At 41.8% G+C, this 24,969-nt stretch overlaps 1 protein-coding gene across 9 annotated transcripts in view; it reads left to right on the top strand.

Moving 5' to 3' along the window:
* Positions 1-24,969, top strand: part of VPS8 (VPS8 subunit of CORVET complex) — an 83,815-nt gene that overhangs the window by 24,959 nt on the left and 33,887 nt on the right. For 7 of the 9 annotated variants that reach the window (XR_008237686.1, XR_008237685.1, XM_052804934.1 and 4 more), the window contains 18 exons: positions 286-360; positions 1,041-1,076; positions 3,323-3,413; positions 4,526-4,572; positions 5,465-5,554; positions 5,953-5,999; positions 6,523-6,745; positions 7,672-7,761; positions 9,190-9,241; positions 9,534-9,576; positions 10,361-10,433; positions 14,523-14,642; positions 15,243-15,314; positions 17,953-18,072; positions 19,275-19,331; positions 19,746-19,828; positions 21,207-21,291; positions 22,317-22,415. Coding sequence is in view for 7 of the 9 variants with exons in the window: in XM_052804934.1 (XP_052660894.1) it covers positions 286-360; positions 1,041-1,076; positions 3,323-3,413; positions 4,526-4,572; positions 5,465-5,554; positions 5,953-5,999; positions 6,523-6,745; positions 7,672-7,761; positions 9,190-9,241; positions 9,534-9,576; positions 10,361-10,433; positions 14,523-14,642; positions 15,243-15,314; positions 17,953-18,072; positions 19,275-19,331; positions 19,746-19,828; positions 21,207-21,291; positions 22,317-22,415 (1,503 nt within the window). In the remaining 2 variants the exon portion in view is untranslated. The remainder of the gene's footprint in view (positions 1-285; positions 361-1,040; positions 1,077-3,322; positions 3,414-4,525; positions 4,573-5,464; positions 5,555-5,952; positions 6,000-6,522; positions 6,746-7,671; positions 7,762-9,189; positions 9,242-9,533; positions 9,577-10,360; positions 10,434-14,522; positions 14,643-15,242; positions 15,315-17,952; positions 18,073-19,274; positions 19,332-19,745; positions 19,829-21,206; positions 21,292-22,316; positions 22,416-24,969) is intronic. The other 2 variants (XM_052804935.1, XM_052804937.1) reach the window with 2 other exon arrangements.

Here is a 24,969-nt window from a genome sequence, read left to right as displayed (position 1 = left end):
GAGGATAGACACAGAGCACTGCTTGTGGGTCCTTATGACTTCATCATGTTTTCTGGGCAGCCAGAACTCAGTAGCATTTTAAGCTGCGTTCACAAGCAGGAAGGAGTGGCAGCAGAGCTTTTTTATCTTACTACTACCCAGCAATCTGTGTTGTTCTATCCCAATCCTCATTTTGATTTCTGAATTACAAAGTGTTTCTAAAGTTCAAATGTATATATGTTTCTTAGGAAATTTTACAAAAACAAAAAGCAGTTTTACTTGCATGTAATTTTTTTCTCCCTGTAGGCATTGGTTGGAGAGAAAGCTTGTTATCAGTCCATCAGCAGCTGTGGTGGCCAGGTCTTTTACCTTGGAACTAAGGTAAATGTGGGGAGCTTTTAATAAAAATATGGGGCATTCACTGTTGATGGTAGCTCATCTTTTGGAGAAGGGCAATTTTTTATTATATGGAGATGTGAATCAGGGATGGGTTCTTTGTGCAGTTATGTGGTGGGATTAAAGAATTGTGCAATAATTTGGTCTTGGCTGAGGTACAGGCTAAGAAAGACGTTGTCATAGTTTCACAGTATCCTGGTTCATGTTGCTTCAGGGTAGACTTAGCATTACTTTACTGACATCTCCTCTGAGCTAAGCTTCAATTTCTCTGTCTTAAACGTGCTAGTGAGTAAACAGAAGAAAATAAGACAGCAGGGAAAACTAGACTCTATTGTATGGAATGATAAAAGGAATATGTTATTCACTTTTCCTGTCCTGCAGTGCCTTTCTGTGAAAAGGCAAAGAGGGGTGGTCTATAGGATGGCATGTGGAAGTAGGGGAAAAAGTGAGGGATGGTATCTTGGAGCAGATGGGTTGTAAGGCCATGTAAAGAATTTTTTCTGTTTAATATAAACATCCAATTTATTCCTTCCATGCCAAGCTTGAGTGTTGCTTTACTTAGCTTCACCTGTACGAGCATGCTTTGGTGGGTCTGTGGGATACCACAGGCTACATGAGCAACTGTAACTGAATAATTTTATTTATTTTTTTTTTAAATTTTCTAGTCTGTTCATGTCATGACATTGAGAAGCTGGAGAGAGGTACGTTGAGAGGAAAACTGTACAGCTTAGCAGGTTTAAATTGCTTAAATATAGCTTGAGAGGATGGGGAGAGCATTTGTGAAGCATGTTCTGAGCACTGTGTTCAGGATCCCTGATTGCCGTGCACAGCCAGCACTGTAGGTACACTGCTTTCTGTGGTGGGACACTATGGGACTCCCACTTGCATGAACTTGTAGGCTGAATGGAGACCTTGTTCTCCCAAGCAAGACATAATGCCTTGCCATGTTTCAGCTTCTGTTAACAAGATAGAGTTAGTGCAATGTGTGACTTCGGAGGACTGTGTAAGCGCTAGCCTTCTATCTGCCAGATAAGCATACAGGAGTGGAAGGAAATCTGGTTTACTGTATTTTGTCTCAAGCTACTGCAGGAGCTACATCATAAAATCCATCAAAGACTACCTAGAAAGTTCATTGGATTTTAGATCCTTTTTTCTGTTGGTAGAAGATTTTTTTGGAACATCATTTCTCTGACAGCTGAAACCCTATCAATTTCCACACTAAAGTTCCTAGTGATCTATTTATGTCTATTTGTTCCTGTGTTGCTATTTTCACTTGAGTTAAACAGCAGTTTTTCCTTTCTGGATCATCACTCTGCAGTATGTTTAGTCAGTGTATGCATGTTCTCTCTCAGACTTTGTTTTACAAGGCTAAGCAAAGCTCCTTAATCATCCTCTTGTAAGATTACCTTCCCATTCCTTTCTTTTTTCATAGTCAGTGTTCTTTGCACCTCCTTTGCTCAGTTTCTTGAACATAGGTAAACACTTTGGCACGTATTACTCTGGGTAGGGTCTTACAAGTGCCATGCACAATGTCACCTGTTCTTCACCGTCTCTACTAGATATGTCATTCCTCATGCACCCTTGGGTCTCATTTTGCTGTTCCTTTGGCTCCATGATGTCAGTGGCTTGTAGCACTCTGGAGATTCACCAGTATCCCATAGCCAAACCCTGATTTCTGCTCTAAGTTGTTTGTACCATTGGATTGCATCATACTTCTGTTACCCAGCTTTACGGGCAATCCTATTGTGTCTGTCTTTCTGGTCTGCTGTCTCACATCACAGGTTTACAGTTGGTTATCAGCAAACTTCATTATTAAATTCAGCTTATGCCAAGTTAGTTGACTGAATCATTATGTAGAAAGGGGCTTCAAGGCTGATTCTGAAGAACTCCAATAGTAGTTTCTTTTCAGTGTTGCATTTCTCCTTTAAGCAGTGAACTTCACCTTTTTTCCTCTTACCTGCTTTACAGCTCTTGTACTCATCCATGATTATAAGCTCCTCCATGTGACACTGTTTCAGGACCTTTAATAAAATATGAATGGTTCAGCTCTGTTGAACTTTTATACAGTTGCTGGTTTTAGTTACCAAGATCACTTTCCTCTGCTAGTCTTCCCTCCAGCCATTCACTACTGACTTTGGTTTAGTAAATTGTTAATGAAAATTCTTGCTTTGACCCATGATTTCATGTCCTGGTTTTCCTAGAATTCAGAATTCAATCACAACTTACACGCTCTGAGCCAACCTCCTTCTAAATTACTGTATGGTTTCTGTTGTGCTGCAGGCCTCTTTATTGTAGGGGACTTACTCAAGAGTTGTAATTGAGTATGTGGGGGATTAGGGTGTGAAGCTGAGAGTTCTTGCTGCAGTACAGAAAGGTCGTCTGAGACTCAGAATCTCTCATATCTCAAACAGTACTTTAACATTTTGACCTAACATACCAAGACCAGTGGTGCTTGACCTTGTGTGCTAATAATCCTTTAAAGCAGAAAATGTTTGTGATCTATTTCAATCATTGTTGACTGTGAGATCAGGAGAAAAAGGGTAGGATGACTACACCCATATGCTGAAAACATGGCAGAGTTTTTTGTTGTGCTCTGAGCAATGAGGCAAGGATGGGGAGTAGAAAATTTTTATTCTTTGTGATCGCAGACACTCACCAATGCTGTGGGTCTCCATCTATCAAGCATCTGACCTAAAATGTAGCCCACAGTGACTTGGCATACTGGGGCCTGACATTTCTTGGTCGTCTTTAACTGTCCAGCAGCAAACGTACATATGAGAGAATCTTTTTGAGATACTGTCCTTTACTGTAATGTGTTGAGAGCTTCTGAGGTTTCCTGTCCCCTTGCTGTCAGGGATCATGACCCACTACTGGGAAATGCTGATCTTAAATGGGAGGGGATCATCTTTTCTGCAATACTAAGGTCCAGTATTTCTTGTTATTTTAGAGAGTTGACCACCTTCTGAAACAAGAGCGTCTCACAGATGCCCTGGCTCTAGCTTGGTCTTTTTATGAAGGTAAAGCAAAGGCTGTAGTAGGTAAGTTTGGGTTTGGCTTTTTTTTTTTTTTTTTGTTTTTTTAATTGAAACCACTAGGGAAGTTTTTAAACCTATGTATGTACAGAAATCACTTTTTCAGGAAAAAAAAAAAAAGGAAGAGAAATGAATTGAAGAAAAGAAAGTAGGATGTCCTGCTTTGGGTTTGGTAGAAACAACACCTTTATATGGATTGGTTTGATTTTTTCAGAGTCGTAGTCCCTTTAGCAGCCTGCTGTTTTCAAATGAAAATCAGACTTGGTCTGTGTTGTGACTCCTATCTGTTGTCACTTTGCTGTGAAGGAGGTGAATCCATGTGTTGAATATCTAGCCTGCTAAAATATTCCTGAAGGTCATGCATGACCTGTAGGTAATTTTCAGTGTGATGTTCTGTCAGCTCTGCCAAGCAGGTACTTTCATTCAGGTCTCCTCTGACTATACAACTGACTGAAAGAACTGCTGGGCTTTGGGACCATGTTTCCTATGAAGAAGGATGCTTTGTGAGCACATAGCTTGTTACGATAAACATGTTAATTATGCCAGAAACTGCCACTTGCACAGTCTGATTTGGACTGGACGCATTGACTTTTCAGCAAATAACTTCTGATGGTTTTGACAGATGAGACTCAAGTTCTTGAGATAAGAAACTCCTGCTGTGAAATTGCTAGTATATGAAGATGTGTCTCGTTTTAATGGGTGGATATAATGCAATTACGCAGATAGTTTTTCAGTATTCAAAGAATTACTGTCTTTTTGAGTTGGCATTTCAGAATTTTTTTTCCCATTATAATGAACTTAATTCAGCTTCTTTGCATCAAGGCGTCCTCCAGCAATTAGCCTCATGTAGACAGTCTTTGACAGCCCTCTGTTCTCTCAATGTTAAACTCAGATCTGTTCTTGCCATTCCTGTGCTTGAACAGTCTTTACACTGGGAGACTAAGTTCTTCAGAAGAAGAGTGGGCTAAAAGTAGAACACAAAATTGTGTGTTTAGGTATCCTGACCTCTGCATCTCAACAGTAGTGGTGTTAGCATCTGAACTGTGGGATTTTTATATTTCCACTGGTAGCTTAGATGAGAAAAGCTTCAATTATTTTTCCCCTTTCATTCTTTCCAGGCTTGTCTGGGGACACAAGCAAGCGGAAAGCAGTCATTGCAGACAGAGTGAGTCACTGATCTCTTCCTAACTGGGTTTTCATGTATGCTGATGGGATACTAACTGTGTTCCTGGAAGGAATGGTTTCTGGCCTCCAGAATTAATCCAACTAACTCTAGAATGTGTACATGTGCCTCTCTTGCTAAGATTGTGAGCAGGATTTTAAAAGAAACTTGGAAATACCTTTTGGGTAAAGGTGGGGGTAAAATCTGCAGCATAAGCAAATCAAAATGTGACATTATCATCAAGGCCTTGAGATATCTGGTCCCCTCACAGTGGAGAGAAACCTTTTTTGTAGGTAACTCCAGAGTTTCCTGACCTTTGGTTGGCAAGTGTCCATCAGTATGTCACTTGCTGACTGTCAGGATGGAAACTTTGCTCCATGTATACATGGACATGGAATAAACTCTTCAACTGATCCTGTTCAGTTGTTACAGGAACCTTTTTGTGGGAAGGGTATGTTTAAAATACACAATTACTGCAATATTTTTTTAGCTGTACTTTGTTCTTCATGTATATTTTATTTGCGGGTAAATAAGTTTTGCTCTTTAAGGTACTATCACTTAAACTTCAGGTAAAAACATGGCCCAGATGAGCCTCGTGCTTCAGGATGTGTTCATCTGCCTGAAAATTTGCTGACAGACTGGCTGCCCACTTTCTTAGTCAGTTAAAGCTAGTGTAGGCCTTCAGCATCCTGCTGGGCCACTTCTACGCAATGTCATGCCATTGACTCTTGGCAGCCTCTTCCCTCTTCTCCTTCCTGCCCATGGTAGTTCATACCCAAAATGGCGCAACAGAGTTTACAGTGCTGCCAACCCCCAAGTCAGTCTATGAAATGTGCTACCAAGTAGGGTCTCTAGTCTAGGATTTGAATGAATTTTCTTGTTTATTGTAATTCAGATGGTTGAAATCCTTCTCCATTATGCTGATCGGACTTTGAAGAAATGTCCTGACCAAGGAAAAATTCAGGTTATGGAGCAACATTTTCAGGTATGGTGCTCCAGAGGGCTCTCTTGTCTAGATCTTTTGCATTTTTTAATCAGACTTTGCTTTGCTGCAAAAATTACTTGTCTATTTTTGAAAAGTACTGCCGCGGTTCACCTGAACTCTCACCTCTCTTGTGTGCACTAATGAAACCAGGACTTCGTTACAGCTAGGTGGCAGAGCAGAACCTGTATGCTCTCTGTCTTCTGCAGAAGTATGACTAGAAGTTTTCTCCATATGAACCAGCATAGGGGAAAACCTGTAACTGTGCCAGCTACCAGCTGATTGAAATAACTCATCAATTCTGCTCTGTATTGGCCAGGCTTCATTTTGTGCTCTGTGGTATGTGCTATTTGGCAGGATTTTTTGCCAGTCCCTACAGCTTTTTTATGCTTCTTCTGCAGGATGTGGTGCCTGTCATAGTTGATTACTGTCTTTTACTCCAGCGCACGTAAGTCTGAGTTTGCAAGCCTGTCTCCCAAGGCAGACCAGCAACCCATGCAGTCCTGAGTGCTGTCTCCTATTATATCACATGGTTTAGAGGAATCATATCACATCATTGTCATCATATATCACGTCACAGTTTAGAGGAATGATTAAAAACCGATACTAAAGTCAGGGTACTCGCTACTCAAAGAAAAGTGAGTCTTAAATTTTCACTGATGTGTTGAGGAAGAAAAGTTTGCATCAAACTGTTTCCCCCGTACCATCCCCTTAAGAAAGAAGCTGCCTTGATAGATTTTCCTGTCGTCATCATTTCCCCTCTAACAGCAGGGGGTTTTTGCTGCAACATCCATAGCCAATTCATTCTGTGTAGCTGCCTGTAACTTGCATCAGTGTAGGAGCTGAGCAGGGCATTCAGCTCCTGAGTTTGAGAAATACAGGGAAAAATGAGTTTAATTTGGAGCCCTCAGTAGATATGTAAGGAGATTTTAATAAGATTATTTGGTAACTAAACACTTCTTTCCTCCTAGGGATCTATTATTTAACCAGATATATGATAAGATGAGTGAGAATTCTGTAGCTAAAGGCATCTTTCTGGAGTGCTTGGAGCCACATATCTTAAGTGATAAGCTGTTGGGGATCACAGCTCAAGTGATGAAAGACTTGCTGCTTCACTTCCAAGACAAGAAGAGGTTGGAAAATTTGGAAGCCTGCATTGTACACATGGATGTCACCAGCTTAGACATACAGCAGGTGAGCTGTTGTACTGCATACTGTATTGAGTTCCTCTGAATAAATGACAACATCCCCTAGTGGCTGATGCAAACTTCTTGTGCTTTTAAGCACAGCATAGCATGTGGAAAACAAGGTGTCACCTTTCAGCAGACAAGATTTATGTAATCCAAACCATTCATGCCTTTTGGTCACTAATTTGTAACAGAACTTAGCCCTGTGTCCCTGGGATCAAATTCAATGAATGTGGGAATTATTTAGCGTGGCTGTGTCCATCCTGTAACATGCATGCTCTATAAACATGTTTTGCTCCCCTAGTTTGTGTCGTGGCATAGGTTAATGTGTTGGAATGTGTTGGAAACTACTAGTCCATTGGGATTACTCTCATATTCATGATCAGTCTTTCCTGTTTTGAGTACCTTACCTAACATCAAAGGCTGCAGGGGCACAAAAAAATGGAGTTGTGTTTGTCAGTTTGGTGCCGGCCAGCCTGCTCTGCTCAGGTGCTTGCTCTTGCATGACAAAGTTAGTGGAGCAAGGAGGTGTTCCTGCTGGGTAGTCCTGTTTTCCTTGGTCAGTTTTTATTCTCACAGGAATGGCTTTCTATTCCAAGGAGGGAAATGCTTGGGAACTTGACAAAATTATTTGCTAAGACCTGCCTTTTTTTTTTATTATTATTCCTTAATCTCATTGCAGGTTATGAATGTTAGAATCTAGGCAGTTAGATTCCATGTTTGCTGTGTGAGCAATAAGCTGGATACTGCCTTTGGGGATTTGGGGTCCTTGCAGAGACTAGTTCTGCAAGTGGAAATTCTCATTCTACTTTAAATCATACTGTTGGATGATGCAAATGTAAGGACAGGGATTGTATTCGAGAGACTGGGGAATGAGAAAACTGTGAGCTAAGAGCAGCTGTATATCTACATTGTGCTTTGTTTGCCTTGCAGGTAGTTCTTCTATGCTGGGAAAATCATCTCTATGATGCCATGATCTATGTCTACAACCGTGGGATGAATGACTTCATTAGTCCCATGGAGGTAGGAAAGATGCTCAGTGCAGTGAGTTGTTATTTGTGTGTTCAGCACACAGTCTTTCTGAGAAACAGCATTTCAAACCCAATGCATTATCTTCTCATTCAGTGTGTATATATTCTTGTTATTTTTCATTTCAAGGGAGAAATCATGTATGATATATGCAGTTTATTTGACTAGATGCAGTAGAGGAAAAAAGTAATTTGTAATTACTGTGCTTTAGAACACAAACTTCCCTGCTGAGGTAGCAATGCTTTGCAAAGTTAGAGCAGGAAGTTTAGTCATGTTAATAAAATAAATATAAAACAAAAGCAGCAGAAGAGAATAACATGATGCCTTACGACGATTGCATTGCAAAACTGTCTGCTAACGGCTTTGTTGCTGGTGGTGAGCCTAGCCTATATGGCATGACGTGCTGAGAAAGCATCAACTTTCTGCACAATGGGATTAATGGGGGTGTAGGTGTGAGAGGTTCTTTGAACACCTCATGCTTTTTTTTTCTTCATACTGTTCTTCCTCTGCTGACACAATAGTATATTAATACATATTAAAGAGTGATAGAAACAAAGGGGGAACTTACCTGTGTGCAGAGTTCAGAAAAAAGGCTAGAAACAGTCCTTGCATTGAGACAGGCTTTGTTCTTAGCACTTGGGTGTGATCTATCTACAGTAGCAAGCACAAGACTCGATGGAATGCTGTAACTGAAGGCCCTGTTGATGCTGGCAATTCTGAAGGTGTGCCTGATATACCAATTGCTCTTGAAGCCTATAGCTGTAATGTCAAGATGTTGCATTACGGAAGCACTGCTGGTATTTTCTCAGTAGCTCTGAAATAGAGAGCTGGGTCCATTTGAATGTGAAAATCTTAAACTGCCCGATTTTTAGCAGTTATAATCTCATTTTATTTTTCTCAGGAAGGAGACTCTTGAGGTGTTCATGATTTTAAAAAGGACTTCTGGAAACCAAGCACTAGCTGTATGAGTACAAGTAACTTTTTCTGCTTTCTAGAGCTAAGTATTTAGATGAGTCCTCATTCTACATACCCAAACTAAAGGCTGTCTGGTGACCCTGCTATGTAGGATGAAGGTTTGCATAATCTCTGGTGGCAGAAGATTCAGGAACAGGAAGTGAGGCTGGTCAGTTATGCTCTGACTGTTACGTCTGGGACTGCTGAACATTGGTTTTTTTAGTGTGGCCTATGCTTAGGGTTAGATCTGATTGAATGAAGGCTGTTTTTTCATCCATCATAACATCAGCTGTGAAAAGCATCCTTTGCCACATCTTGGTGCCCTCTGTGCCTTTTAATTGTAAGACATGGTGAGAAAGCAGAGTTTCTGGGGGGAAGACGCCCCATTGGTGTCTGCTTTAAAACCACACAGATTCTTTGCTTTGAGCTTTTCCAGCTGCTTGAGCACTGCCTTCTTTCTTGTTACAGAAGCTGTTCAAAGTCATTGCTCCTCCACTGAATGCTGGAAAGTCTCTCACAGGTACAGAATTCTTTCCCTTTAAGGGTTTCTAGTTTTGATATTTGATGTTTTGAGTATCTCTGGTCACTTCCAACAGAAGGATGCAAAAAGGAAGTACACATTCAATATAAGGGTCTTGGAGAACAGAAAAGTGTTCTAGTACTATTTACTGTGTGTAAAGCTGCTCAGCTCACTGTGTGTCAAACTCTGCATGTGTGTCAGATGAGATGTTTTGCTAACAGCTGGGAAAAAGAGTTGTATCTCTATATGTTGTCTTGTGAAGAAAAGATGACAAATAATTTTTGTTTTGTAGATGAGCAGGTGATAATGGGCAACAAGCTGCTCGTATATATAAGGTAAGGTCCTTTAGAAAGTGTGTGACGTGTTGCCTAGTGGTGGCACCAGATTTTTAACTCACTATAGTTGCATGATCTTATAGTGTGTGTCAAGGTCTGAGAGATTGTGTAAAATAGCAATGGCTACTTTGTACAGCTGACTTAAAGTTACAACAGCTTCTTGTTACACATCCTGTGAGTGGATTGGTAGGGTAAAGTTGGAGACTTAGAGCTCAAGTTACTGCTGATATGCCAAGACCATGTCTTTATCTTTAGAATTTGGTTAGAGTCAGTTCTTTGTCCTGTGTGTGACAGTGCTCCTTGAACAAGGACTCCGTAGCCTGAAAAGCTGTATTTTAGGCCCTTCTGCCGTGCCTTTTGGGATAGCTGTGCTCAGTTGCTGCTTATTGTGTTGCCTATCATTTGCAGGAGGTCATTCTGAGATTGGACAGTAGTGATTAATTAGTGAATTCCTCTTGCTGGAATTTATTCAACATCATCAACATTAGATTCTGCATTATTCCTGCTTCCTAAAATGCAAGAGTAAAGATTTTTGTGAGAAATACTGACTTTCCCTGTTACTTTTCTGCTGTGGAATGGTGTACCTCGGATGCAAATTTATGCAGTGCATTGGCTTATTGTGTATTAACAGCAGCACTGTCTGCAATGCTTGCTTTCATGATTTACAAAATAAATTTGACTTGCTTTAAGAGCATCCTGAAAAGTAACTAAAAAATAAACTGTTCTCTTCAATCTTTTTAATGTCAGGACTTACTAAAAATTCCTTTCCCCTCCTATTTTATAGCTGCTGCTTGGCAGGCCGTGCATATCCATTGGGTGATATTCCTGAGGATCTGGTACCTTTAGTTAAAAATCAGGTGAGCAACCTTTCGGAAGGAAACTTTCCCATGAGAGGTTTTTAGAAGAAGCTGCGTATGTCTTATTTCATGGGTTTCTGATAGAAAACTATTATCAATCTGATAGCTGTATCCTTGTGATATGAGTATATACCACTGTAAATAGCAAATAAATTTTTAAAGAATGAAATCAAACAGTTGTTGCATTCTGAACATTTAAACTTAATATTTTTCTTTCAACTGTAAATTGGGGTGTGGGAACATAGAGTTCTTAGTGGCACTAATTTTGATTGGTTTTTTTCCTTATTCTACCACAAAGTTACCAGAAATTTGTAGGTGTCTCTGCCTTCTAAACTTTACTATGATATGGTAGGATCTTCCCTGGTTTCAAATGCATGTCAGATGGGATTGACAGGAGTTGAAAGTGAGATAACATGAAAGAACATTAACTAAATATTGCTTCCTCTGTTTGGCTGTTGCTAAAACTTCAGTCTGTGTTGGAGTTTTCTTGCCTCAGATATTACACCTCTGGCCTCTTTGCACAGCAAAGTGTAAAGTTCAGCACAGTCATTTTCCATGATGAAGGTCCCATTTGATGCATTTCAGTCTTTGCCCTAGTATCCTGTCACCATATCTTCACTTCTGAGGCTTATCCAGTCTCAGGTATTCAAGACATGCATGCATCTGTCCTCTAGGTGTAATTCCCATGTGCAGGGTGAATATATCTGCCCTGCCACTTAAATCCGGATCATGTATCCACAGATACTTGGTGGATGAGGTGAAGCATGCCATGGCTGCTGAGTTAGGTAGTACTAGGTAGAGTTCAGTAGGTAGAAATGTCTCTAGTAAGTAGCTCTTGGTTGCAGGTTTCTCTGAGGCTTTTTATTTTATGATCATAATTATATTAGTGTGTGTTCACGCTCATCTCTGTTCATCAAGACATTGTATTTGCTGAAGATGAATTTCCAGTCTTGTGATAACTGCAGGTTTTCAGCTGAGGTCAAGAGCACATTGTAATCAAGTGCTCCAAACTGCATCTTTGTACCCTTGGCTTGCAGGGTCAGCCAGCTATCTGTTTCAGTGGCGGCTGCTCCTCTGCCACTTCACTCAGTCATATGTGGGCAATTTTTTGCCAGAGCTACTTAATAGGTTAAGGGTGCTACAACACATCTCTCCTTAAGCTTATCTGAGGAACCCCTCTTGAGAGCCTCCTTTGGCAGGAAGGAGGTTCAGGGGGTCACAGAACTGGGAAAGGGTTTAACATTAGAAGTCTTTTGGTACTTGGAGATGTCTTTTGGTACTTGGAGAGAAAGGAGGATGCAGTCAGTTCTGAACTTAAACTCCTGTATCCTAGCATTTGATTCCAGTTTATGTGATTCCAGGTTTTTGTATGGGGATTTTTGGGTTGGCCTACAGCTTACATTCCTGTTGTCCCTAATGTCTATGACTGTATCTGAGGTTTGGAGCTGAGGTGAATCTGTGATGGCTGTGAAGTCTGTGATTCAGGCTGTTTGACAACTCCTTCCCATATATCCTTATTACTGCCTTCTGCCCGCAGCACTGAAGGGAAGAGGCTTTCCCAAAAGACTCTTCCACAGTGATGGTGTTTGGAAAGACAATTTCCCTTTTCTGATAGTGCCACTTTGAGACAACTTAAAAGGTAGCTAGTTTCTTCCTTCTCTTGAGAAAAGGCATAAAGCAACCCATGGCTTGATATTTTCCAGTCTCGTGGTGACTGTTAAGATCATCTGCTTTCTCAGTCTGTTCTAGCTCTGGTTAGGAGGCAGTAGGCTGGTACTACATTCTTCATCCACACATCTTGGCCATCCTTAGTTTGGGAGAGTTGGCCTATGTCCAGCCATTCTGCTTATATGGCAGGATCTTAGTTGCTTCAGAAAAGCCTATACCTATGTTTATAGGCTCTGAAGCTGCTTGTTTTACACCCTGTAGGCTGAGCACAGGCTGACTATCCATCTCTCGTTCTTTTGTTGTTCTGCCTAGTTCCTCTAGGAAGAGCTGTGACCTAACATCCAAATCATCTTCCCAGGGCACCTAAGGAACAGCAGCTGATGCCATAAGGCTTCTGTGTGCTGCTATTATCCTGTGACAGTGCAAGGTTATCCTACTGTCCTCCTTTAGGACAAGGTTTGATTCTTGAGCTGCATCTCTTCACGTTGTTCTTTGCTGCACTGTTCAGCAGACCATCTTTGGCTGACCAGATTTATCACACTGTTCCGAGTCTGCAACAGTAGCTTTCACGTCGTGAGAAATAGCCTTTTCCATCTGGATTGCCCAAGAGATTGGCAGGTTATTTCAAGGCAACAAGTACGATTGCATATGCCTTATGTATTTGTTCAGGACAGGTGTGAGCATGTTCTTAATGGTTTCATCACAGGGAGAGAATACCTAGCTAAAATCACAGTGAACTTATGCTAAAAGTATGACTAGACATACAGGTTGCATGTCATGAAAGCTGGCTTGGTCACTGCCAAGTAAATCTCCTTTCCTTATTCATTATTTCCATCAGAGTCCTCAAGGTGACTCTTTCTTTTTAAGCTGTGTCTGAAGCTTGGCCTAAGGCAAAGCTTAACTCCTTTGGAGTCATCTCTGACAATTTCTTAAAACAGAGGATGCTCCTGATCATCTTTTTGTGCTCTTTCCTGAGTTTCTGGCCAGTTTTACTGCAAACATTTTTTGGGGCGCTCTAACGTTTCACTTTAATTTCAGGGTTTCAGTAAGAGGAGGTGCTTTCTGGTTTGCACTTTCTCTTTGCAGTGCAATGGAATATGGAACAGATATTCTTTGGTGGTGTGGTGGGTTTTTTTGTTTGGAGGTTTTTTTTGCTAATCCAGAGTTGTAGCTATATGTGTGTAGTAGCTCAGGGTTACTGCAAACACATTCCTCACAGGGTGTGCAAACGAGTCTGCTCCCCTTTGCTGGATCAAGCACTAGGCTGTTGCCGTCTCCCATGGTCCTTATCAAGTTGTCCCTTGCACAAAGTAATGCTGGCACAGCAACAGACTGTGGCTCAGGATCTGAGGGGAAGTGGTACCCAACCAGCAGCAGTAGCTCTAGGGAGGAGCCATCAACCTCTGCTTTTTATGACCTTTGATAGTGTTCCTGAGAACTTGGCTTGAGTAACACCTTTCTGTCCGCATACTTGAATCCACTCTAGCTACAGTCTGGGGTTTTTTTGTTTGTTTGTTTTCTTGACAGTTCCTAGCTGACAGGTGGATACCAGGTTCAAGGAAGCCAACAGGGAAGGTTGTAGGTCTGAAAGTCAAGCTGCTAATTCCTCCTGGCTTCACTGCCACTGTGGTGACAAGAAAATTAACTCGGAAGAGGAGTAAATGAGGGAACGTGGCATTTCCTGAGGATGGCTGGGAGAGTGTATTGCCTGTCAGTTCTCCGTGGGATCCCAGTGTGTATCTGAATACATACTCACGAGCACGAGCCAGTCTGCAGCAGTCTGCTCTCTTTTTGCTGGTAGCCAGATCTGCTGTGAGCATGTTTGAGACAACTGGAGCTGTCACTGCCCTGTTTGTTCCCTGGGAGGATCTGGACACCTCTGTCAGTGGTTCAATAAAGGGAGTTGCCTTCAGTTGAAAGACATGCTCAAATTTCAGGAACTAGAAAGTCAGTGGAAGAGATGGAGAGTTGAATAGCACCTAAGTCAGTCTTTGCAGAGCCAAAAGCTTTGTGGCTTAAAGTGAGGGGGCAGACTGACTAGCTCTTCCCAAGGGAACTGCTGACAAGGAGAGGAGCTGTGCCCTGGTTAAGGAGCAGTTGCACAGCTTCTGAGAAGAGCTGCTGAGAAGGGGAGGGAGTTACCTAATTTCACATGCTTTGGTCTGCAAGTATAAGCCTTAATTTTTGCTTGATCTTAAATTTTGATTGATCTTAAATTTGTTGGCGAGTCTAAGGAGGGGGAATTTTTTTCCTACTAACAAGCAGCAGAAAACATCATTCAAGTAAGAACACTGATGGACTCCTAAGGTGCTTTAAAGCTTAGTGTAAAGCAGGTAACAATGCTGCTTTCCCATGTGCTTGTGCTATCAGTTATCTGAAATCCATGGTAATCTGCTGTGTTTGTTTGAATTTTCATTGCAGGTCTTTGAATTTCTCATCCGGTTGCATTCAACTGAGGGATCTGTGGATGAAGAGGTCTACCCTTATGTTCGTACCTTGCTACACTTCGACACTCGGGAATTCCTTAATGTTCTTGCTCTGGTAAGAGATTGCTGATCTCCTCCAAGAGAAAAATGCAAGGCAGGTTCTTCCATCATCTATGTCATGGTTGCATGATCTGTAAGATTCCTATTAAAAAGTTAATGCTTTAGCTAAACCAGTAGTTACTGGCTTGATGCAGGAACAGTTTTGATGTGTGTTCTGTAAGATATCAGAGGAGACCATAATAGTCCTTTATGTCCCTAAATATAAAATGATGAAAGTGACATTATACAGTGAAAACTCTGGTAACAGAGGCCATCTTTAAAGCACAGATAAAACAAGAATAATGTATTTGTAAAGAGTGGTTTAGTATCTACATCCTTCTCCTGCATAAAGAGTCATCTTCCTTCCTTTCTAAATTTCTTGAATTTCCTCTGTCCATTTGGACCTGTTACTTTTACTTGAATGTGTAAGAAACATTTTGGTAGTTACAAAAGAGCAAACTGTATCTTGGAACCTGCAGCTTAGGCGATAAGCACAGAAAGGACTTAAAAGCATTGTCAGCTTTGTGATATGGCTGCTTCTTTGCGTTTGCTTGTATTTCTGGGGTTGGCAGTGGAGAGCATTCTTCTCAAGGTGTCAGTGTTTTGCCTCATGCAGACTTTTGAAGACTTTAAGAATGACAAACAAGCTGTGGAATATCAACAGAGAATTGTGGACATACTTCTGAAGGTGAGTATACCTAAAAGTTAACCTTTGTTTACATCTGATTATATACCAACACTGTGCAGTAAAGCCTGTAATTTGGATGAGGTCTTTCTAGTCCTGCCCTGGATGACATCTCAGAGAAGGTGGTGGGCTGGAGCATGGATTCACCTCAGCCAAGGCTGTCAGTTGGATATTTGGAAGTGATGCTTCATGCACGCAGACCCCTGATACAGAGGTCTCCTTTACTGTCTGTGATTTCACCTGGGTTGTACTTTGTGGTCAAATGTCTCCTGTCTGCTCTGTTAAGTTATTTTTATCTGCTTCTCGTTGATTCCACTCCCTGATTCCTTCTGAGCAGGAAAAAGGGTCCCAGGAATCCTGTGCTTGGCAGGATGCCAATGCTCTTCTGATAAAACCCTGCTCCTTGTATCTGTAAATGCTGTGTTTGGGATGTAACATATCCAGAATGACAGGCCTATCTTTAGTAAATGGGAGAGAAGAGGAATGTCAGAGTTATCAGCCTGGTGCTCTAGAAATCACTTGTCATCTGCAGCCTGTGTTCCTTAACAATGGATGTTCTCATTAAAAGCCATTGCTGCCAAATACCGTTTGCTTTCCCCTTCAGAGCTGTCAGAATTAATAATGAGTAACTCCACTTGGAAGCTATTTATGTATAAACATATCATAAGTAGCATTTCCCTGTCACTGTCATCATTGATAGAAGAGAGCAAGGGCACCAGTGAGTGAATTCAGTAACAGCGCTGCTGCAGTAGGCTGTGTTGGAGGGGCTGAGATAATGCCACTGTGGTGGAACTTCTGTGAGCTTGTCTGAGTAGGATGTTGGTGTAAGGATGTTAGCCCTGTGTTGCGTTAGACCATGCTTTTTTGTGTCTTTAGCTGCTGTAAGCAGGAGGTGGCACACTGCAGCTGTGTTCTGGATCTACTGTGGGATGTGTTCCTGTGGCACAGCATAGGCTGGATGGAGCTGTTTACAGCCTTACTCTGTGCTGCTGGCCACGTAGCAAATGTCCACTACAACAGAATTCAACCCTGCTCTTGGAGGGGAAACAGAGGGCAATTGTGAAAAGTGTTGCAGGATTAAATGCATCTGCAGGCAAACAATTTGGTGTTATGAGAACTGTTAGTCCCTTGGTCTGGAATCTGCTCTTTTTTTGGATAAAAATAAAAAAAATCGTGGAACTTTTAAATTAAATTTATCATTGGCAAAAAAAAAAAATCACTTAGGAAATAGGCGCGCCTTTAAAATAGCTTGGTCAACACAGATGTTCTAATGCTGATCTAAACTTTGCCAAATATATCGTCTTTCAGAAAGTCCACGTGGTTGGCATGTAAGCCTCTGTCAGGTTGCTCTGTTTCAGAGGTACAGTATTCTCACCTTCACGTGGACTGACAAGGGCCCAGTTTGTGAAAAACAAAGCCAAAATGAATAAAACACTCCTATTGTTTTAATGACCCATATTTTTAATGCTATTAGCTAATGCCATTCTGAATAGGCTCCTGTACAAAATAGCCTTTTTAAACAGAAAATTAAGATTAAAAAAGAATGATAGCATTAGCTGATGCTTCAAGAAGAGCTCTACTTGATTCCTTAGTGTGTCTTACCTGTCTGCTTCCACTTCTGTAAGATAACCATTAGCATCTCATGGGGATCTGGAACTCTGGGTCACTTTAAGAAATCAGTTGTATCTCCCAAGCTTAGACTGAATGAGGTTATAAACTGTGAGATGCTCCATGTCTAGGCTTTGCTGGAGCAATTCTTAGATGTTGGCTGACAGAGTTGTTCAGGTGATGGATTTCCTCCCAACTAAACCCACTGCTCTTAGAGGGGAACTCTCCAAACGCGCATTTCACTTTCCCTTAGTGTTTAGGATTTTTTTAGAAGCATGAGACACCAAGTCAGGACACATCGTGCTCATTTTTTATATGCCAGACAGATGACAAGCACTTTTCAGGTTTGAAATCCCTTTTGTAGTGACTCTTAGATATTCTGTTTTTCTGTAATTTCAAGTCAAGTCAGCACAGCTACAAGTTTCTGATAATATTCATAGATTAACAGCTAATTTAATGTAAGAAAAGAAACTTTTTCCCAAATCTATGGTTGTTTCTTAGTCATTTGATCAGTTCTTCTGCATACCACAATTGAAGTGGTGAGTGCCTGGGACTTGAAGTCAAATGTATTTTTTTCTCCTATAATTATTAATCTTCTTTTTTCCTCATGTGACAACATTTCCCTGCTCAGAAGCTCTGTTACAAGGCCAGTGATCAGCACAGACCACAGAGATGGAGATAAATGTGGGTGGAGCCCTTTCACACCCAAAAATCAGGGACATGCAAGAGTACTTCCCTTGAGTATACAGCAGAGAGGTCGAGCCTCTTCAGCTTTAGGACAGAGGTGGTTTAGCAAGGACACATCCACTGTCTGTGTCTTCAGGTGACACAGTGAAATGCCATGGAAGGTGGCTTATATTTTGACCTTCAGGATGGACTAACAACAGAAGATTAGGTAGATGTCTAGGGTAGGGGGAGACATGATGGCTGTACAGGGATTTCTTGTTGGAGTGTCCTGATTGCTTTCCCAAAGGCAGCTGCAGGATCAACCACTTGCATTTTTATTTTTCCTTTTCTCTCTAATGCTTCTCAGGTCATGGTAGAGAATTCTGACTTCACTCCATCACAAGTTGGCTGTCTCTTTACCTTCCTTGCCCGTCAGCTTGCCAAGCCCAACAACACGTTGTTTGTGAACAGGACACTTTTTGACCAGGCAAGTATTCCTTTGTGAGGGGTGGAAAAAATTCCAGACAGGGTGCAGCACTGCAGAAAGCATGGCTAAGTGCTCTAGACTGAAGCAGTTCTGGAAGTACTGGTGCATTATAGAACAGGTAGCATCTTGCTGGGACATTGCTGTGGTTTCAAAGAAGCAGAGTAGGAGACACCACAGAAGCGTAGTAAGCTCCATATTGCAGCTTGCCTGCTGGAATTGTGTGAGAAATAGGGTCAGGTCCAAGGAGATGGAACAGCCTCTGCTCTTCTCCATGGAATGGCAGATTCCTGTGGTCACTAGCATGTCAGGAGAGGGAAAGCAAAGGCCCATAAGGGCAGGAACAAAGCTGTTTATCTTTAAGCCCCAGTGAGCATTTTAGTGGCTCTATTGTCACTTGTTATGCATATGAAGATGCCAAGGTAAGGAGATAACGGGTGCCAACTAAAATTACATTAGCGAGCTTATAGAGCATGTATATGTAGCTGGTAGTTTCTAGTTCATGTGGCCACTATCCTTCTTTGCTATTTGAAATAGGCTGATATGCACCAATGCATGCCTGAAGCTTGCATGGGTTAAGTTTATATCCCAGCTTAGGTCCCAGAAATTCCTGGGACTGAGGAGGAGGCTTCAATGGCTACAGCAGTTGTGCTTTGATGATAATATGGATATATGGACACTAATAAAAAATGAGTTAGAAAATATATGTCCTTTGTCATAATTTAAGGTCAAAGAACTCTGTGAAGGCTAAATGGAGTTGCATTAAACACTTTAATTACTGATACGAATTACACAATTTCCTGGTTTTCTGGAAGAGATGGCACAGTCCAGGAGAGAAGTCGAGAGGGTCAGTGTAGTGGTTCCAGTTGTTTGGTTTGTAGTCCAAGGCAAGGCCATGGGGTCCCCTGAGTTATTCTATATTTCCTGGGTTCCCCAAAGCTTGGTTCTAGATCCTGGTGCAGAATTATGGGTTTCCCTCCCTGGAGTCCTTCAGCAGTTCCTGGTTACTCCAGTATTCTTAAGTGTCCTCAGTTATAGGACTGTAGTAGAGAGAGTACCTCAGAGATGAATAGTACATTGAAATTGCACTGTTGTGTTTTGATTATTTGTTGCCATTATTGGTGCTCACAATCTGCTTGTTAGTTTTATGCTAACAGCTATGCTAACTACATCTAACTCATGCTAACTTCTACACCTGTGCGCAGGTCCTTGAATTTCTGTGCAGTCCGGATGATGACTCCCGCCATTCAGAAAGGCAACAGGTAATAGCCTTCAAGGGAACATTTCTTTAAGCACCAGGTATGACCAGACTGTAGAGCAGAGTTTGGCCTCATTGGGAAGGGGTGTCGGCTGAAGGTCATATACCAAAGCAGACAGCTAGCATAGGAATGGTGGCCAGCATGGAAGAATTGGGCAGTGCTGTACACAGCAGGAGTGAAGGAGGATCCTACCCCAGCATTGCCTGCAGAAGAGGTTTGACAGCAGTAAGAACAGAAGCAGGAAAAGTCCTGGGTAAGCGCATGACCTTCATAGTTAATGGACAATCAATTTAAAAAATCTGTAAAATAAGCCCTGTGTTAATACAAAGTTTAATGGAGCAGGAGCAGTGTACTGTTAATGGCACTGGCTGTCCAGCTGCTACTGCAGTATAAATAATTGGTCTCCAATATCTGCAGGTCCTTTTAGAATTGCTCCAGGCAGGAGGGATAGTACAGTTTGAAGAGAGCCGTCTTATCCAAATGGCAGAAAAAGCTGAATTGTAAGTTGCTGTGTATGATATATAAATACTGCCTTTAAATCTTGTTTATGATATTTAAATACTGCCTTTAAATTTCCTCCAAAGTTTTTTCCCTCCACATTTCTTGTTCCTGCTTTGCAGCTGTGTTTGGGATTATTTTCCCTATGCATTCACAGAAGCTTTGTTTAATATTTTCATATTTAGTCCCAGTCTTTCTGTCTTATCCCTACTGGGTATTCTTACAGAAAGCATTGTTAAGATAAGAGGGGTAGACCTGTGGAAACCCTTCAGCATGAAACCCTGTGGGGCTTGATGAGTTTTGGCACTTCTTATCCTAGAGCCCAGGCTTTGTTCAAAGGTATAGTTGTATATTTGAATGCTCTACCACTGACAGATGGAGATGACTTGTTGGGGTGAGACCCACAGGTGGATTTAAAAGCATGAAGGGGTCTGGAGCCACCCCCATGGTACTCATTTTAGAATTGAGTAGGAGACACAAAACACAGTGTCTGGAAAGGCTAAAAATTTCCACCATCTCCTTTCGATGCTTTACGCTTCCAGAAAGAGCCTGTCATGCCTGAACAGAGCCAACCAAGGAGGGCATCTTCATCCAAGTCTTGAATCTGGATGTTATGTGAATTAATCCACCATACTACAAAGGACCAGAGGGATAGAAGTGCAGTGGTGGGATATGCCATGCCTGTTTTTCTGCTTGTCATAGAAGGAGTTACTCAACCAAATTTTTCAGACTCAAGAAATGCATTTTTTTTTCTCCTTGCTTCAGAGAGTTTGACTGCCAGAATGACCAGCTCAGCCACTTCCATCAGAGCTAAAAGACCTATAATGTGATGTTATTTAGCAGACTTCTCATTTGTTCTGCCTCAGTTGCATCCGTTTTTATCTAAAGTCTCAAAATATTTAAAGTGTTTATTAAAATTTGAAGGTAGGAAGCCGTGTCATAACATTATTGAGTCATGTTCAGTGTATTTCTTCAAATTAGTATTGTGGATTGGCCTAGCTTAGAGTTGAGTGTGTTATGGAAATCAGGAGGATGATCTATGAGCAGCAGAACCTGTGAAACCTGATTTCTTTAAGGATTTTTGTCCTCTGTCCCTTACCTCTCACCTTAGTAACTCTTGTTTTCTCTGTTTTGTATGATAACCTCCCCAAAAGAGGGAGGTTGATAGGTTGGTACCAAATGGCGTATGTAAACTGGAGCCACCCAACCTGTGTGCTGAAAACCTTAATGTAAGATACTTCTAAATGCTTTTTGTAACACATGCTGTATTTTCTTTTGAGTGCTGCCAAACTGTGCTGGATCTGAGCTACCTACCTCTATTCTGCTGATTCAGCTGAGTGAGTGAGTTTTTCCTAACGTGGAAAGTATTTTTCATTTTAGCTATCAGATTTGTGAGTTCATGTATGAACGAGAGCTTCGCTATGACAAAATAATTGGCTGTTATCTGCATGATCCAGTGAGAAAGGTGAGTAAATCTGGTGCTTCTGGCTTCTTCATAGTAGTGCAGCCTGTCCTGCTGGTCAGAGTGTAAATGGGCACAACAGCCCTGCTCTTCTGCCGTACTTCTCTATCTTAAAAAATGTCCTCCTTTACAGTTGAGTTTTCTTAGTTATAGTCAAAGCTTTTTGTGTTTGTGTGTGTTGGAGTGTCATTTTTTTGTCATTTTTTTAAAGCCTCAGAGTTTTTGGTTTCTTTTTAAATTCAAACAATGCTAATACATAAAACCTGAGTGCAAGGTGGGGTTTATTGCAAATGTTGCTGACTCTGATACTTCTTTGTTTCTGCCATTAGTCCCCTCTTTTCTCCCCCTGGACAAAGTTTGTCTGCCCTTACTATCTCTTTGCATTTAGCTTCTGCATGTCTATAAGTTGCGTATCTGCCATAGTTTTTGATGTATTCTCTTCCCTACCACCAACAGAACTTGGGAGGAGAGTCTGGCAAGTCACCAGCTCCTTGTGAAACCACTATGCTGAAAGCTCTGTGGGTGAAGGAGTCCGAAGAGATAGGTTGTGATAGTGAGATGGTCAAAAAATATGGCACAGGAGAGCATCTGATCTGAGGACAGTGCAGGAGAACCTGGGGGAGAGGCTAATGTTGAAGAGGAATTCAGGAATATGCTGGGAAAACTGACTTACCTTCTGGTAGAGTCTTCTTTTCCTATGCTCCTAGCTAAAGAGTGATGTCCTGTCCTTTTTCCCTGTGAGAAAGAGGGGGGCATTTCTAATAGTGGAAGAACAATTCTCTTTGACCTCAGTGCTTAACAACTTCAGCATAAATTCTGTTCCTCTTGGCTTTTTTTTCTTGGCAGTTCTTCAGGAACTATTTAGGGACATATAATCTCACCTGCAGATAACTTATCCTGACTTGCTAAGAGAGGACTAGCCCTGAGGTCATCCTAAGACTGTTTGAAATGCTCTCCCTTACTAAAATCGAATGCTGTTATTGGTGCTGCAGAACATAGTGTACCATTTATGGGTTTATGCCTTACAGGAAGAAGTTTTCAACTATATTCACAACATCCTGTCCATGCCTGGCTACAGTGCTGAAGAAAAGCAGTCGGTGTGGCAGAAAGCTTTGGAACATATAGAGGTATAGTGTATCCTAAACCCATGGTACCTCAGCTACTGCTAACTCCTGTTGGATCTGCTTGGTGCTATTCTGTGAGCACAAGTGTCACAATGTCAAACCACAGCTGTTTAGAAAGCTCTGACTTTAAGGTTTAGTAGTCTCATACATTAATGTAAGTGCCTCTCTTGGATTCGGGCTGTCTTCCTTGGTTTCCTGGTTTCAAGTATTGCTCTTTGGATAATGGGACCTTATCAGGGGATGACGGCTAGTGAATGCTGTGCAGCAGGGAAGGGATCCATTAACAAGTCTTTCATCTTCTGAGCGTGCAGCAGTAGCAAGGTCAGGACATTGACATCACTGACCTCACAGTCTGTGCTATCAAATTCCTCATCTTACAATGATAATAGCATTCAACCTTGGTACCCTGGCACTTTTAACCTGTGGGAAGATGGGGTCATGAATTCTACTGTAAGACACAGACTGTTGCTAGACTTCTCTAGCTAATGATCTTTCCCATCTCTTCAATCTCTTTTTGCTTCAGGGGGTGGAGATGTGTCTGAAATAATTGTCCAGTCAGTAGACACAGGGAATCCATAATATGTCCACTTCCTGTAAGCTGGTGTCAGTCCCCTCCAGGATGATCTGGAGATAAGCCAGGAAAATAACTCTGTCTATAAAACAAGCAGTCATGCACTTGCCCAGACTACTTAGCAGAAAATGGCCACAGAAGTCTGTATACTTCTGAGGTGTCTGAGGTGGACAAAAAAGTACTAGGTACATTTGAAAGATACAGAATACTTTTAGTCTCTACCAACATCTGCAAGTAGCATATGACTAATGAGAAAATGGACCAAGAGGGAAAATAGTTCAAAAGACAATAAACAAAGAGATCCTGTGAATCCAGCTGTATGACACGCAGCTCGCTGAGCTCACACCCACTCTCCAGATGCACTTTCAGAGCCTATGGGAATTGTTGGTGATGGTTGTGCTGTGGCTGAGCGGGCCTGGCTCATTACTACCTTATCGGAACAACTGAGCTTTCCAGTTTTATGCACACTTGCTGGGTCTCTTCAGCTTGAGGCCTTTACAATTGCTGTTCCATGCTTGAGTGTCTCAGGACAAATCAGAAATGTCCTGTTTTTCCCTTCCTGATGTTTCTCATTGTGTTGTACCAGTTTTGATAAGCTTGTCATAGGCTAAGACTGCCAGCTTTTCATATTGAGTTGTTTTGGGGTTTTTTTTCTCAGTCTGGAGCCACTTCTTGATTATTGTACAGTGTCAAAAGTGCCCAGTGCCCAACTTGTCAGAGCTGCATACTTTTTTGAAGTTGGCAAACAACAGAAAATATTCCTCTCAACTTGTCCATGGCCATCCTTAAAAACAGGGTTTCTTGCACTGTTCCATCAGCCTTGTAGGTAACGGCCAGCTGCTTTTATCTACGCTTTTTGCAGTTTCCTCCAAAAAGCTGCTGGGCAGATGATCGGTTCTGTAGGTCACCTTTCTTGGGTGCTGTCACTCCCTCTTTCCTTTTGGCATCTTCTGTTTCCCAGGATTGGTGAACAGTATATACAGTTTCATGTGACTTAGCAGCTTATTGGCTGCTATGGGCTTTTGTTCTTTTCCATTGTATTAATCCTGCTCCTTGACATTCAGAAGACTTAAAATAGTAAATAACATTGCACTAGGGTGGTGCTGTGATTTCAGGTCTCTGAACAACTGTCTTTTAATCTGCTGAGGTATGAAAGTAGCAAACCAGCCTCTTCAGTTGAAAATAGCAGTGCTTAGAGAGGCTTTCCTGGTGATTGCATGACAGAAAGTGGGGTTTGTGATTGGTGCCACTTCTTATTTTCTCCATCAGCCTGCATAGCTGTTGTTCCTTGAGGTTTATCTTGAAAATAAAGCCTAAGGCTTCCCTTCAATCATAGTGCTGTTTGTGGTGGTCACTTCCTGTCCTCAGACCCACATGCTTTGTGTCAGTACTGTCTCCTTAGGCAGACAGCCCTTGAGAAGTACCATGTTTGCAAAACCATGTTTGCAAATTGTTTAAAGCTGGGAGAGATGAAAACCCAAGCCCCAAACCTTTTGCTTGGGGGTAGGTTGTGAAGATCACACTGATTCAAGAGCTGCAGTCAGTTACAGGGAGGCTGGGCCACCTCCCTCTAGCCAGTCAGTCCTATCTTCAGCAGTCCTGAAGACTCCCAGGGAGGGTTTGTCCAGAGAGAGAAACAAATTTAGGCAGTCACACTACATCCTTTCTGCATTCTTCTGCACTGCTGTGGTTAAGATCTTCTGGGTCCTTGGGATTGCCTGTGCTTGTGAGGTGAAGGGGTCATGCTCCTGAGCACTGGAGAAGCAACTGCGGCTCATGTAGTAAAGCTGTGAGGTCAAACACCTCAGAGCTGCTTTGCATACAATATGGTAGGCAAATTTTCTTTGGAAGCCTCATAACATCTTCTCTGATAGCTCTTCTTTAAAGAGCTTGTGGAGTAGTCCCACTCTTCCTTGTTAATTCCCTTCTTCCCTTCACTCTGGTCTGTTGCTGGCATTGGCTGAATTTGGTGGCTGCTACATCTGT

This window comes from Harpia harpyja, chromosome 12, assembly GCF_026419915.1.
Source record: "Harpia harpyja isolate bHarHar1 chromosome 12, bHarHar1 primary haplotype, whole genome shotgun sequence".
NCBI lineage: Eukaryota > Metazoa > Chordata > Aves > Accipitriformes > Accipitridae > Harpia > Harpia harpyja.
The sequence above is the reverse complement of the archived record's forward strand: the minus strand, read 5'-3'. Positions and strand labels throughout refer to the sequence as shown.